The sequence below is a fragment of the Cydia amplana genome, chromosome 4 (genome assembly GCF_948474715.1).
Source record: "Cydia amplana chromosome 4, ilCydAmpl1.1, whole genome shotgun sequence".
Taxonomy (NCBI): Eukaryota; Metazoa; Arthropoda; class Insecta; order Lepidoptera; family Tortricidae; genus Cydia; species Cydia amplana.
The window spans coordinates 6,277,562-6,299,398 of NC_086072.1; the positions used below are offsets into that span (position 1 = coordinate 6,277,562).

Genomic DNA, 21,837 nt, shown 5'->3' on the forward strand with positions numbered 1-21,837 from the left:
AATTGTACCATGTCTTTCAACTGGGTTGAAAATGGCATAGGATTGAAAACTTAGGCTAGTGCGTTAATTGTTGGGGGAGGGTGTAGAAGGCGATATGGCCTTATTATTGGTTAGCTTTTTGGCAATAATTTATTATTGTTTTTTATTTTATTTTAAAATCTAAATAAGTACACTGTTTGGATAAATATTGGTGGAGGGATTGTAGTATTTTGGTAAATGTAGGTAGCTCGTAAAAATATGTCAAATGTCAGTTTGCCGTGAAATACATGTCCGTTACGTTGCTATCCGAGTGTTTTAATCCAAATTAAATCCCAAACACAATACTTTTAGACATCGCCAAGATAAGATAACGATATGTTTAAGATCTAACCTGTCAAATTTGACATTTCCGCGATTCTGGAGATACTCTCGAACGATTTCAACCAGATATTACTTAGAGATCTAATTCACATCTAATAGATATCTAACACGATCTATCGTAAAAGTGACATTGGTTGCCCGAATTGCGCTGCAAAAGAGAACTAGTTGAAATCTAAACTATTACGTACCTAGAATGGATCTAGTACGTGGCGTCTCTTGTGAATATCTTGAAGTTCGAATACGGCAGTTTGTTTCTGATAACTTGAGCATGGGACATGGGACTCCCCCAAAATGAACAAAATCCCCCAAATGAACAGGCCAGTGTCTATAACAGATAAGTGTATGGCAATTTGTGGCAGGTCGAATATGATCCTATAATGGTTTCTTATTTATTTTTAGATATAGAACTCTAAAAGTGATGTTACAGAAATAAATATTTTATAAAGTATTTTCTAAATTTACGCGGTTTCACTGTAGTTATTTAGCGGAGTTATGCATTGTACAATAAGTGCGTCGGCGCAAGGTCTAGAATGTAACAAACGCATCGCTGATAGAACCAGGCAGTTCAAGTGGGGGTCAATGCTTAAATCAGCGATTAATTGACGCTTGCGAGACGAGCCCCCATGACAGATGACCGCTAAATCTTGTCAATTGGGCCACCTGCGGTGCGCCGATAACTAAGCTGAAATCTATTCTGTAAGTATTTATTGCTAGAAAGTACCTAAATATTCGGTTTTTTAATAACAGATCGAGACGAGAGCTATGTTAAGGTCCAAACGACCAAGGCAATAAATGCCAATGCACTTTGATTGATGTCTGTTTAATGATTGCGATCTTCAGTACCTATTTTTTGACGTGATTATAGTTTGGAAGACAGTTAAGGCAATCAAGCCTGCATAAGTATGCAATATTGATAAGTTCTCAACTGTAATTGACTTGTCATTGAAATTATTGATCGGCTGGTTTCCAATTCCATCCGCATGTGATATAAAATGATTATCGTATGTATATAGGTACGTTTGGATTCTATTTATTGTGTAGACAAGACTAAAGTCCGACATTGTCTTAAGACGAAACAGGAGCTGAGATTTAAATATTTTAGGTAAATATACCCGTCTCGCTAACGGAAGCGGCTCCTAAAACTAGTGTGATAAGGACAAGGCGAAAAATCCTGCGTAAAAATCTCAAAAATCGAGGTTTCGTACTCGACTGTTTCCTCCTCCAATACTTAACCAATCGTAACTAAATTTGGAAATGTAAATGATTATGAAATTATCTGTGTCGGACCGTTTTGCTTTTTTGGCTAATTGATATCAGTTTTGAATACCACGCCTCTCATTGCGGCATAGTCAATTAGGCCATTTTGGCCCTTTTTTAAGGGCTTAAAAAACAAAAATTTCAAAAAAAGCAAAACGGTCCGACACAGATATCGACAATATTAATCTGTGTTGAAAAAAATTATTGCTCTAGCTTCAAAACCCACGGAGGAAACAGTCGAGTACGTTTGTATGGAGAAATGACCACTCCTGTTGGCTATTAACAGGCGGCCTAGCCAAGGTGACAATCGCTTTCACGCGCCATCGAATCGCTTTGTGTCTCTCTATCACTCTTCCATATTAGTGTGCCTGTGACAGTTGCGTTGCGTTCGCTACGGAGCGTTAGCGATTGGCATGTTGTCTACGAGGCCAGCTACGGTTAGGTAATCATCATCACCCTGGCGTTGTCCTATTGTGATATTCTGCCAGTGGCTGACGGCAGCCTGGGAACTTGAATGAATCTGGCCCCGACGTATTTTGGGCTATTCTTTTGTGGACATTAGGAGACTGACTAAAAGACAAAATAAACCTTAAATTACAATCCATTCAATTCATCCATTCAATCCATTCATTCAATTCATTCAATGGTTTATCTAAGTAGTTAATTATTAATTAATTTTTTGCATGATATTGTTTTGTTACAAGTCATTATTTATGACAGAACAATATCATGGAAGACAGTAATAATTCATTTACTTATTAGTCCAATTTTCCTCATAGAAATTGCTTTTTTTTAGTGTTCCGTACCCAAAGGGTAAAAACGGGACCCTATTACTAAGACTCCGCTGTCCGTCCGTCCGTCCGTCCGTCCGTCCGTCCGTCTGTTACCAGGCTGTATCTCACGAATCGTTATAGCTAGACAGTTGAAATTTTCACAGATGATGTATTTCTGTTGCCGCTATAACAACAAATACTAAAAACAGAATAAAATAAAGATTTAAGTGGGGCTGCCATACAACAAACGTGATTTTTGGCCGAAGTTAAGCAACGTCGGGCGGGGTCAGTACTTGGATGGGTGACCGTTTTTTTGCTTGTTTTGCTCTATTTTTTGTTAATGGTGCGGAACCCTCCGTGCGCGAGTCCGACTCGCACTTGGCCGGTTTTATATGATATTGTTTTATTATTTTATTGTTTTATTTTTTGCTGCAAAAAATTGCATCCCTCGGGCCGTGTCATCAGCAACGTGAGTTATAACAATGGTAGGTATAGTGTAAATCTTTTCAACTGAGCTAGTTTACTTAAAGAGTCTCAAGAATACAATACCATTGAGTGGTAAACCAGAAATTAGATAACTATTACCTCGTAGTAAAAGCAGATAATAACCGCCTTGAAATGTTAATATAGATTGACGACTCTATTTCTTTAAACAATACGAGGGGTGTTCAAAATATTCTCGGTATGAGAATGAAAACAAACAAGTACGAAAAGTTTGATATTTTTATTTTTCAATATACTCCCCCCCTATGTTCATACACTTAAAAGATCGATCAATTATTTTTTTTAATCCCTCGTAAAAATATTTTTTATCTTTCGTGTAAAAATGCTCCTCCACTGCCGCCTTCAATGCTTCATCGTCAGAAAATTTATTTCCACGCAGATCCTTTTTAAGATTGGGAAGCAAAAAGAAGTCGCTGAGGGCTAAGTCCGGACTATACGGTGGGTGAGTAACAGTTTTAAACCCACATTCAACAATAGCTGCCTTGGCAATATGAGCAGTATGGACGGGGGCGTTGTCATGCAGAAGCAGAATACCTTTGGTTAACTTTCCTCGCCTCTTTTCTTTAATTACATCCTTTAATTGACGTAGAATGTTAGCGTAGTACTGTCCTGTGATATTTACACCTTTTTCTTTATAATCGATTAGTAATACTCCTTCACAATCCCAAAATATCGTGGCCATGACCTTGCCAGCTGAAGGGATGACCTTGAACTTCTTGGGATGAGCTGAACCCTTAATGTGCCACTGCATGGACTCTTGTTTACTCTCTGGGTCATAATGATGAACCCAGGTTTCATCTCCAGTAACTATTCTTTGCAGCACCTCATCAGGATTTTCACCGCACAGGTCAATAAAATCGGAACAACAAGCTACACGCATGTCTTTTTGAAGCCGAGTCAGCATTCGCGGAACCCATCTTGCACTTACTTTTGACATATTAAGATGGTCATGTATAATATCATGTACGGTACCAATAGAGAGATTGGTTACTTGTGCTATAGATTTTACCTTCACTCGACCATCTTCCAATATAAGTTTTTCCACTTTATCAATATTTTCTTGTGAAGTAGCTACTACAGGCCGGCCAGGTCTAGGGTCATCTTTAATACTCTCCCTTCCGCGTTTAAACTCGCTTGACCACTTTTGAATGGTAGATAAAGAAGGAGCAGACTCACGGTAAACACAATCCATTTCCTCTTTTATGGTTTTTTGATTTTTACCCTGTTTTGTCAAGAATTTTATCACGCATCGATGTTCTAATTTAGTTAACATTGTCAATTCGCACATGATGTTCATGTTTGTTCAGCAATTGCAGAAAAACAAAAGACCATCTCGGTTCGAATTATACTTTTTTTTAATGTCAATGAATAAACCTTAGCGGCCAGTAACGAAAGAAATTTTAGAAGAGGTCGTAAGATATCAATACCGAGAATATTTTGAACGCCCCTCGTAGACTACAAAATACACTAACTAAATAATGGCTAACAAAACTTTTTTTGCATTTTGCACCAGACTACTTCCCTGTCGTGGCTAAGGTGGATATGACTTTACAAAAGATTGAATATGATATTATCTTTTTAGACCATTTTAACCCCATTCAACAAGGAATAAGGTTAAAAATTCAATATACATACAAAACATTGTAATGAAACTATGGATTGTTAGTACAGGTAAGTGAACAAGCCCAGTTCAAAAAAAAATTACTATACCCATGTAACGCCGATTTTAAGTTAATGAAAAATATGTCCAGATTTTGGGTTTGATTTTTTATTGAGTGAATTTTACGTATTTTACTATATTTAGTAAGGTCGCTAGTTCACGACTGGCATTAAAAGGATATCGGATTCTGAAAAATTATATCTAAATGCAACAAATAGCAAACATAAATATTTTTATTTGTAGCAGATCTATAACAAAGGTTATATTTTATTCTACAGGCTTTATAAATATGTATGTTGAATTGTTTTAGACTTGACAAAGTTTATGGTACAGCGATCATGAATGAATGCCATGAACACGGAGAGATTCGATGCGATAAGATTATAAAATGTCATGTACAATCTGCACTGGTTATTTATTTACGTCCGTATTATGGTAACAAATGAGTGAATGATGGCCATGTTTTCAAGGGCATCAGGTGCGAAAAACTCTGAGTATTAACACCAACCAACCAAGGAATATGATTTACTTAACACTCTACCAGACAAAATCCTACTTATATTATAAAAACTTCGTGTTGATCCCAAAAGTTGCACGATCTTGTAAAAACGGCCACCAATTTCTGGTTGCCATCCAAATCTGGATGAAGTACCCGTAGCTTACCAAAAATGAAGTAGCTTCTAAGGTGACAGTTTATGAGGACACATTCTCCTAATTCGTAATTATAGTTTGATGAGAAGAAATGACAGGTGCAATGACAAATAAAGAACTAACGAAATACGTTTCCTATTTTATTTAGTTTCTTAATTTTATCTGGGGGCACGGCAGTGCCCCCGCCAAGTCGAGCATTAATTTAACTTTAAGTTTACACATGTGGTGTGTGCCTATAATTAGCTGTGCAATAAACTTAAGACACCTATCGAATGTACCTATACCTAACAATGTATCATTGTAACCGCTGTTGGCAAACCTATTAAATAAAATAAACATAAATAAATAAAGGCAATCTTAGTTAAAGAATACGAAAATAAAGACTTCACATCAAAGTGAATATAGGTATTTTGCCGTTCAGTCGCTTACAACGGACTGTACCATTAAGGAAGTAGGTATTTGTTGCAACCGAGTGCCTCGTCGATTTGTCTACAACGGGCGCGTGCGCATGTCCCACAGCATGCAACATTGTTGGCGAATTCTCGAGGTTTTACGTAACATCGTCTGCTATCCGTCTGGGCTTAGCCCTGTGACTGTTGGTATGGGTACGAGTTGATAATAAGGCTATATGAGAATTATGAGAAATGGTTGGTGGGCGGAATAACGCGAAATACATCTCGCATTTAACAGTGTGGACGAGATGCACAAATATCAACAACATATTAGGGTGAATCAACTTTTTCTTGTCACTCGTTGCCATGGTTACGTTCTCTTGGATCACTCTTTAAAACCCGATTTTTAGGCATTTAAATTCACCAAACACGCTTTTTTGTGATACTTGTAAACCCTTTCCATTCAGGATTGTCAGCCAAGCGTATCAGAAGAAGTTGGTGTACAATGTCTTCTAACAAACTATCCTACTATTGTCTCTTGGCTAACCGGACAGAATAACAACAAGAAATAGTTGATCATTAGGACAATATTTTTAAAATTTGAATTAGCTTCCAGTACGCTTATCTACGCTACGCCATGTCATAAAAAGTTAATCTGTCGTTACTTGGAACTCAGCATGCTGATTGTGTTCAAATGCATTGAATAGTGAATAATTGTGGGTATTGAAATATTTTTGACGCGTCAAAGAATTACCGATTAAGTGAAAAAACACAATGGATGCGTAAGTTCACGTGTAGTACATACACCAAAAATTGCCAATCGGGGGAAATAATACATGTGTATGCCAATTTTAGCATGGGTGTAGGTAATGGTGTATTAAACAAGATACTAAAAGTACCGGGGGGTGGGGGTGAAGCTAACGGGTAGGGGGGGGGGTTAAGGTCCCTTTTTATAGTTATTCGTAAATAACTCTTAAACGGTGGCCCGTAGCAAAAAATATAGTACACTTTTTCGCTAGGATCTATATTTTAAAATATATTAAGGTGGGAAAGTCACGTATAATTTGTTCTAAGGTCGTTTTTTTTTTAGTTTTTCGTAAATAACTCAGCAAAAAAATATCTTTTACATAAATAATATAATAATCTATTTGAGATTCCTTATAAAATGCTACTTTTTCTCGCTAGGATCAATATTAAAGGGAGAATATTAATTCGAAGGTCCCCTTTTTTAGTATTTCGTAAATAACTCGTAAACGATAGCTAATAGCAAAAAATTTTTTATAACATTAACATTTCGTAAATAACGTTTAAGAGTTATTTACGAAAAACTATAAAAAGGGACCTTAAAGGGCGTTTCGCGAGTGAAGTGCGACTGTCGGACTTTGACTATAATTTCTGACTTTTGTGTTGCTTTAATGCAATGGGTCCCATATATACCTACATTTGATCCTAAAAACAAACCCCATCGATTGATACCATAAATGAAAATTAGTCATGTAACCTAGTGTTGTAGATACGGTCAGTTGCAGTCAGACACGTAGGTACAGGAATCGGGTGCGCTTCACTGTATATGACAACTAATGGATATATTTTATTGGTCGCTATAACGATGAAGGGATATAATTTATAAGATATATACATAATGAATGACATATTTTTTCTCTCGTACAGTATACAAAGTATTTGATATACCTAATATCTTGCTAAGGTAGTATAACGCACATATTTTATAATAAGGTTCGGTACCTATAACATTCATTAGCTATTATGTATTATAGAAACATATTTTACCTAGTTTTCTTTTCGTAAATATTCATATCATCTAACTAAGTACATTTTCTTTAGATTAGCGATCTATTTTTGCCAAGAAATAGGCAGGTGAAACAATAACACAAAGTTTGTATAGGTCCGCTCAAAGTCTCATGCGAGGAAGGAACTGTGAATATGAGTAAATTTATTTATCGAGGGTTCCAGGGACTTGCGTTTGATATGTAATAAATGTCTAAAGAGGAAGGCGGCTCGCGGAGCGCGCAAAACAAAGAAGAGCATGTACAACCGCTATTTTAGGTTGGTTTGGTGCTTTATTTCGTGCACGGTGTGAAATTATTAAGTAGAGGAAACTTCCCTATTTCTCCAAATGTGTGAAATATGTAGGTAAGTAATTAATTAATTTCCTATTAAAAATCATTGTTGTCAGCTGCGTTGACCGTGTGTGTGCAAATAATTATCATTTCCAACAAAAAAAGAACCGATTTCACAGAACTGTACGCTATCATTTTATAGTCCTCATTAGGAGTTCAATTCATTAAATATTGCGTTTATAACGAAATTCATGACAATCATGAGTTACTATAACATGCGGACCACTAAAGGGCGGCATGTATTGCAACCCTATGAGGTACAGAACGTTACGGCCCAAAGCATCTGTAATTTTCTGGATGCAACGGGCATTAGTAATGAAATTTAAAGGGCCGTCACAATAGATCAATACTTGGTCGACGTGACACTCAAAGGCCCGATACCACCCCAATAATAAATACTAAGTATAACATTACGAAAACTATAATAATATTGGCTTAAAATCTACAAATACAACTTACTCAGTTCAAACCTGTGTAACTTCATGATACCCAAACACAACACTGAACACTCTAGCAACAAATAATTGCCTATTTATTGGCCACACTTATTAACTAGCAGAATTTCTGATAAAATCTTTTATTTCGTGTACCTATTTTGCGATGTTTTCGCGTGGTTTTGACAGCGGGCGTGAAGCCTAGTGCGCATGTCCGGCATACTGGCGACGTTCAGCTGCCATCTGGGCTACCAATGTTACAATGCATTTAACCCTTAATCAAACGGAACACTTTTTATGAGATTTTTGAAAAGTAAGAATGGTTTTTAGGTAATTTGGGTGCGTAGATTACGAAAAAATATATTTAAATTTATTGAGTGGGGGGGACACCGCAAAACAAAACTCCCCTTGTTTTGCGGTGGGAAATAATTTCCCGATATCCGTTACGGAATAGACAAATTTTACCTAAAAATAAAATTTATATTAAGTTACTTACCTTGTTCCAAGCCTTCAAATTGGAGATGGCGACATTCGTTTCATACTGGCAACACCACAGTTCCGATGACGTCAGGCGCAATACCGGCTTTTATAACGGGTTTTCCATGTTTTTTCGAATCCAGCTGGCGGGCTGCGCGCCAATGCTCAGACCATTGGACTCTCAATTTGATTATCTTGACCTACCGTCCAATGTTATGACGGTGGACGGTAGTTAGCCACTGTAGATAGACAGGTGGCAAAATTGCCACTGTGGGTAGACAGGTGGCGAAGTTTTATCATGTAAACAAACACAGTATTCAGCGCAGCTGTAGGTACTTGTTTTGTTTACAGAGGTAGCACGGTATTTCATTGACAGCTGAAAAGACAAGCTTAAAACTAAACCCTACTGCTGAAATAAAAGCTTTATTATGATAATACTTACTTTTGCTGAAATATAAGTATTATGATTATGATAAAATGTGTATGTGAATGAAATTAATCGTGTACAAGTATCAAATTTACAAATTGCCAGCAGGCAGCAATGAAATCAGGCTTGGAACAAGGTAAGTAACTTAATATAAATTTTATTTTTAGGTAAAATTTGTCTATTAAGTTGACTGTACCTTGTTCCAAGCCTTCAAATTGAGAAGTGTTTGTTATCGACTGCTGGATGAGTGAGGATTGATAATATTGAATAGATCGCCAATGTGAATAAAAGACTAGATAGACTTAAAAGAAAACCTGTATTGCATTAACATAAAAACCAACTTCTATAATAAACCTGATTGGTATGACCTTATATTAACATCGATTAGAATAAGTGAATTATATCGTCTCAAAACATCTATCTAAAGGATTAGAATGCGAATCACGAGTACTAATAGTTTTTCTATAAAACTTATGAAATGTATTAGCACTTTGCCAATTACCTCTTTCCAAGATATCATTAATGTTATGGTTATCAAGCCAGCCCGACGAAGCAACCGCGGAACGGACACTTCCCGCACTACTGTTGATATTAGCGTCTTTAAGGACCGCCTTTATCCATCCACCAATGATGGTTCGTGAAGCTGGCTTCACAGGACCACATATAGAAATAAATAGATTATTTATATTCCCTCTTCGGTTCCGAGACAAGGAAATTAATAATTTTATCCAATAAACGGGATCTATATTTTTATTGTAATCACATGATAACAATTTCCAACCAGATTGCCTGCGTGATGCACTGTCTGTCTTGGAACCGAATTCGGGCCAAAATATAATACTGTCAGAATCAATCTTACAACTGGAATCATTTATACTCAATAACGTCAGGTCATGTACGCGTCGCCCTGAACAAAGCAATAACAAAATCGCACATCTCTTAGACACCTCAAATAAACTGGTATGTAAAGGTTCGTTATTCTCCAAATAAGTACATAAATCTCTAACATCCCATATACTTGCCTTACGAGGCATGGGTCTACTCAAAGCTATAGCTTTCAAAGCCTGGCGGACAACTATATGCGAGCTAAGCGGTGGGCCTGCACGTACGGGACAAAAAGTTGAGACAACCGATTTGTGTGAGCAAATTGTACTATGCGATAACTTTTCTACCAGGTGCAAGTCTGTAAGAAATCTTGCCAAATCTTGCGGTTCTGGATTGTCTCTGGCGACATTATGGGCAGTACACCACCTGCACCACCTTAGCCACGCTGGCTTGTAAGAAGCTAACGAAGATTTTCGCCAACCGCTTGCAAGTAAATCCTTTTGCTTATCGTTCCACGTACCTAACAATGCGGCCCACCCTGTATCAGCCAGACTTCTAAAGCTATCCGCTTGACATCGATTGGAGGTCTCCGAGTCTGTATGTCTACTAACCGGTTCTCCAGGTCCTGAATTTCTATTGGAGGGGCCAGGGATCGGCTCTTCAGGTCGCTGCGCCAAAACACCTTCTCCCAATTCGGCACGATCAATAGGTACATACCCTCTGCGTCGTTCAGGTGACCAAGAACTCTCGGGATTAGACACGGGGGAGGAAATATCCACGCCAGTTGATACTCCCATCTCCGACTGAACGCATCGACGAAGGACGCATCTGGATCCGTCTGGTCTAGAGTCGCATATGTCGGCACCACATGGGCTCTCCTCGATGCGAAAAGGTCTATTTGCGGAGTACCCCAAACCTGGAATATCTGGTGCGTTGCTGGAGACAGCAGGTGCCACTCCGACTGACCGCGAAACCTTGAGAGTCTGTCTGCTTCCGTGTTGTATCTGCCGGGAATGAACTGGACTGTCATGTGAATGTGATAGCGGTCCAACGCATCCATCACCAGGTAAGTCATCTCCATCATCTGCTGTGACCTCGTACCGCCTTCGTTGCGCAGATATGACACAACCGTCCGATTGTCCGACATAATCATTAGAGACGATTGCGTCAGTAACCGGCTCTGCGATGTTATTACCTTCTGTACTGCCATCATCTCTAGGAGATTTGAATGTTGACGAGCCTCCCATAGCGACCATTGGCCAGCTAACTGCTTGTTGTTGAGTAGAGCGCCCCAGCCCTGGCCAGACGCATCCGTAGTCAGAAAGAATTGGGGCGCTGGAGGGTGAAGAGGAGATGTGGCAGCTACGTGGTTGATCCACCAATCCAGCTCGGTGTATAGAGTTACTGGAAGCTTTACCTTCGTTCTTGGGGACATGTGCAGCAGCTGGTTGCAAAACGTCATCAACAGCCTGCTGTTGAGTCGACCCCTCGGAACAACGAAGCTGGCGAAATTCACTAGACCCAGTAAAGATTGGACCTGCTTTAATGAAGCGCACCTGCGATTTACCAGCATTCGGCATTTTTGCACAACATTCTGAATCTTTGCTTCTGGGAGGGACTTGAGGTTGCTCCAAGGGTCCCAACGAATTCCCAGGAACTCCATGGACTTCTGGGGGGTTAGGACGGACTTTCCGTAATTTACAGTCCAGCCTAGACCCTCGAGGATCTGTAGGGTGAGTCTTACTTGATTCTGAAGCAATGATCGGCTCTGGCATGCAAGAAGAAAGTCGTCCAAATATACGATGACCCTGATACCGCGAGATCTCAGCACTTCCGCAATCCAATTGGTGACTAGAGCAAATGTCCTCGGAGATGATGCGAGGCCGAATGGCAAGGAGGTCACCTGCCAAAGCCGGTGCTGAAACATTACCCTCAGGAATCTCCGGTGTGATGCCGTGACCGGAATATGAAAGTATGCGTTGTGGAGATCGAGCTTGACGAGCCAATCTCGTGGTTGAAGAAAGTCTGGGACCTTGTACATATTGATGAGGTGAAATTTGGCCACATATACGTACTTGTTTAGTTGTCTTAGGTTGAAGACTGGGCGTACGCTCCCACCTTTTTTCGGAACCAAAAACATGTTCGATACAAAACTTGGGGTCAACGAAGCCGGCTCTAGCACACCCTGTTCCATCATGCTTTTCATTTGAACGATCATTTCCGGACTTTCCTTCGTGGAAAATTTTGATGAAAGTCTGGAGGGGTGAACTAGAGGCGGTTTTTTGACAAAGGGTATCCGGTACCCAGACAAAATCTTGATTATGCAGTCTGGAGCCCCCATGGCTTTCCATTGGTTTATAAAAAGCTCCAGTTGACCCGCTTTGAAGCTGAGATAGTCAGTCGTAGCGCCTGCGAGATCGCTTACCTTGCCTGTTCCTGTAATATTTGTCGCTTCACTGATTGGATCGAAATGGCCCGGCTTTTCGCTTTCTGTCCTGAGGAGCCTGGGCGGGAGCAGCAGAAGGCCCTGAATACACGCGGAAACTAGAATAGTCCGCAGCCTTCTTGTTCTGCTCCGGCTGTGAGACTCCTTGCGCAGGAGCTCGTTTGCTAGCAACTCCCTGCGCAGGAGTGCGTGGACAGAAAAATACCTTGTCAATTCCGCCATTCTTCGTTATACAGTCAGAAAACCGCTTGTCATCGAAGAGGTGCTCCTGTGTTGGAGGGATCTTCCGAAGAGATTCCTTCATGTAGCGATCTTTGACGAAGTGCAATACTCCATCTCTCCGTTGCTGGATAATGTCTGCGCGACGGCCACAGACCATCTGCAAGAGGTCCAAGTGAATGCGAGAATAGTCACCTTCCGAGAACACCTCGTTGATTTTGTCTGCTACCGCCTCAACCGTGCAATCACCTTGCGAACTTATCCAAGACACGAAAGTTTCAAAGCCAGCTTTCAATTTCTCATTTTGTATAATGAGAGCATGAGACACAGCGGCTAGAGTCTTTTCTGTAACGGCGAGGGCACGGTTACGATCAAAAGACTTTATCATGTCATTACTCTCCAAATCAGTAAAGCCAGGTGATGACACGTACGTATTCTGAGCATCTATGTACCGTACCTGCGACCAGTCGTTCGAATTGAAATGCTGCAACTTGTCCAAAATATCAGCATGCTCCTTTGAGGTTATCGCGCCCGACGACTTGAGGGTAGTCTCAAGTTTGAAACTAATATCCTTTGCAGGCCCCGGGACAGGCACCGGAGGAGCCTCTGGAACCTCCAGATCTTCAGGCGCGACAATTGATAGCACGTCCGAATCACTGGAGTATTCCCGCAAACGAGTAGAAAAATTGTCACGTAAAGACCTTACCTCGTGGGCCAAATTGGACACTACATCCTCTAACCTGGTCATGCGTTCATGCTCAGTTAAACCCGATGCACCTGGATCATGTTGAACATTATTAGGATTTGAACTCTCCATAATGGAACTGAAATTGTTTAGAAAATTACTTCGAAATTTTTCTAAACGTATAGGTGTTTCCTCTGCCAGAAACAAATCGCCAATGGTCTGAGCATTGGCGCGCAGCCCGCCAGCTGGATTCGAAAAAACATGGAAAACCCGTTATAAAAGCCGGTATTGCGCCTGACGTCATCGGAACTGTGGTGTTGCCAGTATGAAACGAATGTCGCCATCTCCAATTTGAAGGCTTGGAACAAGGTACAGTCAACTTAATAGCAAAATTTTGAATGAAGTGGGAAATAGTTTCCCATGGTCCGATACGGTTACGAACTTTTTACTAGTTAGTAGCTGCCCCCTGCTTTGCTTGGAATTCAAGTATGATTTTTAACCTTATCTTCAAAAATCAAAGAAATAAATAAAAGAAAAAAGAAGGCACAGATTTTTTTGTGTAACAGACAAACGGGCATATATTTTTTGTAAATCGTAAGTTCAGGAACGCCCGTTAAAAAAAGCGCTGGTGGCCTAGCGGTAAGAGCGTGCGACTTGCAATCCGGAGGTCGCGGGTTCGAACCCCGGCTCGTACCAATGAGTTTTTCGGAACTTATGTACGTAATATCATTTGATATTTACCAGTCGCTTTTCGGTGAAGGAAAACATCGTGAGGAAACCGGACTAATCCCAATACGGGCCTAGTCTACCCTCTGGGTTGGAAGGTCAGATGGCAGTCGCTTTCGTAAAAACTAGCGCCCACGCCAATTACTGGGATTAGTTGCCAAGCGGACCCCAGGCTCCCATGAGCCGTGGTAAAATGCCGAGACAACGCCAGGAAGATGATGATGTAAGTTCAGGAACAAACAATGGGAAATAATTTCCCACTTACTAAAACCTTAAAATCTTGGCTAAATCATATCGTTATCACAATTTTTTCAAGCAAAACACAGGGAAAATAAGTCTAGTTTATGATAGTATTCAGTGTATGCACTTACCAGATTTTTTTCGCACTTAACCTCAAAACACTAAAAAAACTGTTGTTATTGCAAAAAAAAAATCACAACAACTGACATTGACTTTGACGTATGGTCACAAATGGCGGCCATTAGAAAAGTGTTGCCATTTTTCAGATTCAAAATGTTACTAAGATTTTAAATCTGTATGGTTGGTATCGCTGAGTGCTGCCATTAAAAAGATAAAAAATATTTCGTAAATTAAGAAGTGGGAAATTATTTCCCGATATTTGATTAAGGGTTAAGAACGTAAACCTCGTATTTTACATACTTGGACGGCTATCGGTTAAATCGAAACTCGGAGAAACTTTATGGTTATATCCATGTTATTATCGCTATTACATTATTCGAATTAAATATACAGTTTCGGTATTTCGACAGTAAATAGACAATTCTTGATTTTCTCGATGGCTTTTTTATTTATTATTTAATAAATGACGACATAAAGACGTTATGAAATATAATAAGGCGAAACATAGGTATGCTAGATTGTAACAAGTCGAAATCCGTACTACGGTAATTCTGGGGCGCTCCAGGGGCTAAGCGTGCAATGATATACGAGATTGTTGTATTGCTTTTGTAGGTACAGTCAGAATCAAAAGTAGGATCGGACTACGCGACAATAGTACATTACATACCTACCTAGGGAGGTGAATTCGTGAATGCTCCAGATCGCAGGTGTTTGCATAAATATGTGATCTGGGGCTTTACGAATTTTTTGGAGGTTTTGGGATTATTCTGAGCAACTTTTACTATGGGACCAACCCCGAGAAATAACAAAAAAAAATACAATCCCGTAGAAAATGGACCAGCCAAAATTTTTGAAACAGCTAAAAATGTTTTTGCAATTGGGGTTGGTCCCATAGTAAAAGTTTCTCAGTATAATCCCAAAACTTCCCTGGTAAACGGGAATGCAGTTATTTTATAGCCACCCTGTAGAACAATTAGACTAAAAGATAGTATACTTTTGAAACAATTGAAAGCGAACTGTAAAGATTTCTCTCTAAGTAGGTATTTGGAAAAGTTCCATGAAGGAGATACTTGTGGCCCATTGTTTCATACTCTACTATTAATGGGTCATTCTCTCATTTCGTGCAAATCGGTGAGATTCTCTCGATTTGTAATTTTTGTTTTAAATGGTAAACTTTTGAGTTTCGTCAATTTGTGGATTCATTTATTAACATTTTTCTGCTAAAGGCACCTTTGTAACGTTATTACTTTTCATTTAATAAGGCTACTGGTAATGAACTACGCGCTGGTAATGAATTCGGCCGAGATGGTAATTTTATCAGTGGACGGTAATGAAACAAACTTATGAAATCGAACATATTCTATGTATATAAGTATGTATTTATCTATATACGTATGTATATCGTCGCCTAACACCCATAGTACAAGCTTTGCTTAGTTTGGGGCTAGGTTGATCTGTGTAAGATGTCCCCCAATATTTATTTATTTATTTATTATTTATATAAAAAACTGTATTTCAAGAAAATTAACACCAATTAAAATCTACAATATTAAAAACATGTGTCTTAAGCACTGCGGAGATGATCAAACCGACTTGACATACACTTGGAGTTGACAATCTCAACTTATAATGTTCAAGCTAGATGGTACATTCACCATTTACTTATCATCATTATAAGTCGAGATTGTTAACCCCAAGTGTTTGTTAAGTCGGTTTGATCATCTGCGCACCATATCACATAAAACATAGTTTTCAAATTTTCAAAAATTAGCATAGACAAAATATATTTAAATCATTCGCGTTTTGTACCTATGTAATTTTTTTTTATCGTTTTAACCCTATAGTGTGGGGTGTCGTCGGATAGGTCTTTAAAAATAAATAGGAGTTTGCAAACAACATTTTTTGATAAAGTCAATCAATTCGGAAATAATAATTTAGAAAGAATAAAAAACGGTTATTCCTTCTAACTTTTGAATAATCGATCCAAAAAATATGGAAAAAAATCATAAAAATAGTGCTTAATAAACTCATTCAAACAAAATTAAAGCGAACTTGATAAGTTAAGCCGTTTATGAGTTATCGTTAAAAGTCTTCCCTTATTATTTTATTTAAAAGCCTGGCAAACCTTATTTGTGACCGGATTTTCGCAAGCAACCCTATAACCACATAATAGTGACCGGAAAAAGATAGGCAACCTAGTTGATTTATATTGTACAAGTTGTATACTTTCCATTGGAACTTATTTCGTTTGTCAGACAGATCGGTGAAATATAAAGAAAAAAAATTTTTTTTTTCAAAAAATAATTAAACATAGTTTTGACCATATTTCTTTAAGCAACCCTATTTATTTATGTTCAGGAATATATTTTCTTTCATAATATGTAAGTTTCATCCGTCAGACATATCGGTGAAGGTCGACCATCTTAGACTACAAAGGCTCCCCGGTTGGGCTCCCCTATTATCATATACAGTTTTAAATGTTTATAACAACGTAATATTTATAATAACTAAGCCTCTTTCCATTAAATGCACTGCCTCGAATATATTATCATTACCTTCTTAAGTCATTCATTACCTTTCCCAGTAAAATTAGAAGGAAAAGAAGTGAATGAAACCGATATGAATGAAGTTTTGGAAGTTTTTGTCGCCTACATCAGTTGGCATCAGACCTTAATTTTGCAGAATAAACCATCTGAAAGGGGACACTAAAACACTTCATTACGTATAATTATAATAATGTACACTTGCTACTTACTGTATAAATCACGCGATGGCGATGAAGACTAACGAGAACCACACTCCTTCCCGACCCGAGAGATCGTATATATTTTCGCTAACAGCGGCACACGGGCGTCCGCTACGAGATCACGCGGCCAACTGACTGACGAACAATGTGTTGCATCGGCGGTAGGCGCTATATACCCTCGCTATATAGCAAAATATAGCTAATCTATTTCTCGCGTCGGTAATGAAGAAATTACTTGAACCATACACTTATAAGGCTGTATAGTTTTTATTATTTATTTCTAGCTTCTAATATTATACGATTTAAAACATAACTAAATAAGTCATTTATTGAACAAACAACGAATTTTCTATTTGTAGTATCTTAAGGTTAAAATGTAGGTCAAAGTTATATCTTCACGCGTTACATGTAGAGATGAATGAAAAATTTGGGTGTTAATTGTACATATAAAGAAAATACATATCTTTTTAGAATTGTTCATTGGAGAGACATATACTTTAGGCCCTATGTTACAACCTTGCATTAACAGATATTTGAAAACGCCACCACATTTTTGGTAAATTTCCGAAAACACCGATTTGCACGAAATGCGAGAACGACCCTAATGCGGACTGTACAATCAGCAGTAGAAGTTGCTAAGCGGGCGAGATGTTCAAAATTACCTCGACACACTCTTATTCTCTTAACAATAAAGTCGCGTCAAGATCATTTTGAACAGCTGGCCCGCTTAATAACTTCTGCTGCTGACTGTACTAACAGCAACTCACGTAATCACTGGCAGGTTTTATGTCAGGGCCCACTGATTACCAGTCCGCCGGACAATATAGGCCTGTCAGTTCTTCGGAGCTGTCCACTTTTTGTTCTATCTAACTGACGGGCCGATATCGTCCGGCGGACTGTTAATCTGTGGGCCTCTTTAAGTGTCGACGATGGTAGGTATTCATTATTTACATTCAAGGCATTCGGATTGCTAGCCATAGTAACCCCACCGCCATGTAACAAACATTAATAGTATGAACAGCGTGCTCGCAACATCCTAATGAAAATTAATTCGTCCGCTGTTTCTGTTCCGCATCCCGACAATCACAGCTGATCAGTATCCTACACCCATTTTTAGCTGCTTGTGGCACAATTAGACGACAGTCGACACTTAAACACAAACAAATGGGTTCCTAATTTAAAGCAATTGGCGGCCTAGACGCATCGGCAGGCAATTTACTGAAGAGCCGAATGGAAAAACGACACATATGACATTGCCGGTTACATTGATATGATTCGAAATACCTATTATATATTGTCAAGGTCAATGTAATTCTGTAAACTTACGGAATTTATACTTCATACGATTTCATTTTCTTTATAGTTGTATATACGTACTTAACTTGTTTTATACAGTAAATAACAGAAGGTACTAATCAAAGAGTAGTATATATATGTTCTTGTTTCCGACGGTTATACTATAGGTATGAACCTTCTCAGTTAGAAAGAAAATATTAAACCCTCTTGTTTTGACTTTTGGCTTAGTGGTTTGAAATCTTTGTTATGGATATGATCTGTCAGCTGTCAACACTTTTTATTAAAATATATCCTATGTGACAAACAAGTAGCATGACATGATCTTCGGACCTACGACACAGCATGATGTTACTGCATCAGACATACAATACGCAACTACGAATGTGAACGACCTAATACAAGACTTATTGCGCATGTTACGTGAGTCGTGGACTATTTAATCACTGGCGAATTTACTAACAGGCGTATTCTGATTTAAATAAAAGGTTAACAATAAGATCTGGATTTCATGTCAAAAGTGACGCTTTTAGCTGAAAAAATGTCACTTTTGATACTGACAAATCAGGCCCATATCTAATCCAGATCTAATTCTTAACCTTTTATTAAAATCAGAATAGGCTTGTAACTTGTAATTTGTAACTTGTAACTTGTAATAATTTTTGGTTGACGATGAGATGAGTTTTTGTAGAAAACTTTTTAATAAAAATGTTGTTAATAGAATCAAGCGTTACTTTGCGGAAATCCATATTAAATAATTAACGAAATAATATTATGCTAGTCGATCAATGGTAATCAGTGCGTACAACGTACATAACCCAACTTTGTACTTTTGGCGGTAATTAATTTTTAATTATTAAGGATATTACATTATAATATCAATGGCAAGCCCAAGCTCAGATGGTTGGACGGCGTATACCAGGACATCTGGATTCAGGACCTTAGGAGTAAAAAGTTGGAGAAGGAAGGCCACAAATAGATCGGACTAGAGAGACTTTTTTGACCAGGCTTAGGCCCACCCGCGGGTGTAATGCCTCAGATGATGATGATGACAGTATAAATATAAAATTTACGTCATAAAGTGCAATCATTGATTTACGTTGTGGTACTCACATTTCACGAAAATCATCATGTATGTAAAGAAAAAACCGAAAATGTAAAACAATACTCGACACAATGCCATAGTTATGAACACAAGTTGCACCCGACGAGCTGCATTGACACTGATGCATGTGCCGCACAAATGTTTATAAGATTTTGTGCTATTTTGTAAATATTATAAGCAGGGATTGGACACACACTAACACATTGCTATTCTTATGTCAACGAGGATTTACTTAAAAAAAGTTTCTAATATTAAGTTACTATAAGTACTGAGTTTAGTTATTAAAGTTACTATAGGTAGTTAGTCAGGTAGTTAGTAATACCTGTACATGCCGCATTTATTATGACCATGTAGCAAAACCTTCACGAAAATAAAACTTTATAGTCTCAACAAGTAGGTAATCAATTGGTCGAATACGTATTTAAAATATGCAACTGTGCAAAACCAATGAAATGAGTCGGAAACACATGACATGACAAACCTTCAAAATATTACTTACAATGAATTTAACAAATTAAAAATACGTACGTGAATCGACGGTCATCATAGGAACGAGTACCACATGTTTGCACATTTCCGCAACTGCCGGTATGTTTTATTATCGTGTGGGTCCGGCGACGCGGGTAGCACGCGAGGTAGTGGCGCGTTGTGCACGTTGTGCGCGCCGGCCGGCCTGTATACGGCCGCGGTCTGACTGGCCTCAGTGCAAGGCCCGCGCTGCCTCACGACCCAAACCGCCGATAGCCATTGGCCGCCACTCGCCATCTGCTACGAAACAGTTCGATATAATTGATCAATGACCACTGCTACGCGCTGAAAACTATACTTATAGATAAATTAGCCTTCGTAGAATTATGGGCCCGATTCGGACTTTGTAATAGACATCTATTAGATATCTTTTAGACATCGCCAAGATACGATAACGATATGTTTAAGATCTAACCTGTCAAATTTGACATTTCCGCGATTCTGGAGATATTCTTGAACGATTTCCACAAGATATTACTTAGAGATCTAATTCACATCTAAAGATATCTAAGACGATCTATCGTAAAAGTGACATTAGTTGCCCGAATTGCGCTGCAAAAGAGAACTAGTTGAAATCTAAACTATAACGCATCTAGAATGGATCTAGTACGTGTCGTCTCTTGTGAATATCTTGAAGTTCGAATACGGCAGTATGTAGTATGTGACGATATCGTACAAAAAAATGTGTTTTTGTACAAAAATGAGGTAGGTAGGCTTTTCTAAGATCAAGTTTAGTGCGCCATAGTAAATCTATGGCGAACTTGATCTTAGAAATTAATTATTAACGCGCTCTATAATCTACTAAACTGCCGATTTTAATCGTGTAGTGTTCACCTGTCTTAAGCAGCTTAAGTGCTTAGTCTAAGGAGTAGGTAATAAGAATTAGGTAGAAAGTGTTTCGGTGTATAATAATATCTTGTTGTATATTATCTAAAAACTTTCTACAAAAAAAACGACTTTCAAAATGATCAAAAGAATATTAAGCGAGTATCCTATTTAAGTATTATGCTTACCAACTAATATGTTTGAACGGTGCCAAACTAAACGTCTCTACTTAGTTCAAAATTAAGTCATTTAAAAAAAGACCTTGATACAAAAAAGACTTAGCTTTGACTTAAACGACCTTTAATTTATTAAAGAAATACTTAACACAATCAAAAATTAAAAAATAAAACAATCGGACGCCTAACACATAAAAACAACAAACAGCTACTGTTTTCATTGAGATATACAAGAGACGACATCTCGAACAAAATGTTTCCGCACCTCAGAGAAGTGCATGCATGCATGCGAAGCCGAAAATTGTTAATAAAGACGCCACGAGTATTTTTTGACTCAGTTAAACAACGTTGCATACAATACTTTTTCTACGACCAAACATTTACTTTGAAAACTAAATAATAGTAAATCAATAGTTATTCCATTGCTTACCGGTAAAATGTTATTCCATCCCTTTTATTATATTTTCTTGTGCTATTGTTGCAACTTTTTAACACGCACGAAGGCATTTTTTTTTTTTTTTTTTTTAATTTTCTGTACACGTCAGTGGTCGGTGACGTACTAAAAGCAAATAAGTGCATGCACTTCTCTGAGGTGCGGAAACATTTTGTTCGAGATGTCGTCTCTTGTATATACCTACCTCAATGACTGTTTTAGGATTTACCCGAGTAATTGTTTATATCGCTTTTAGAATAAGTAAGTCGATTACGGGATGTGCCCATTTTAAACTGACTACAAAATTTCGAAGAAGAAGGTTCTTGATTTGTCGGGGTCTCTAGTTTTTTAGGATTCTGTCTCCAAACTACGGCTAACGGGACAAATCCGGGCC

At 38.4% G+C, this 21,837-nt stretch overlaps 1 protein-coding gene across 2 annotated transcripts in view; it reads right to left on the reverse strand.

Annotated features, from left to right (window-relative positions):
- Nucleotides 1-20,280, reverse strand: part of LOC134663127 (protein rolling stone-like) — a 42,394-nt gene extending 22,114 nt beyond the window's left edge. The window contains exon 1 of one of the 2 annotated variants that reach the window (XM_063519456.1): nt 20,010-20,280. In XM_063519456.1, the coding sequence (XP_063375526.1) occupies nt 20,010-20,055 (46 nt within the window). In that variant the 5' untranslated portion in view covers nt 20,056-20,280. The remainder of the gene's footprint in view (nt 1-20,009) is intronic. The other variant, XM_063519457.1, reaches the window with a different exon arrangement.
- Between the last annotated feature and the right edge of the window lie 1,557 nt (nt 20,281-21,837).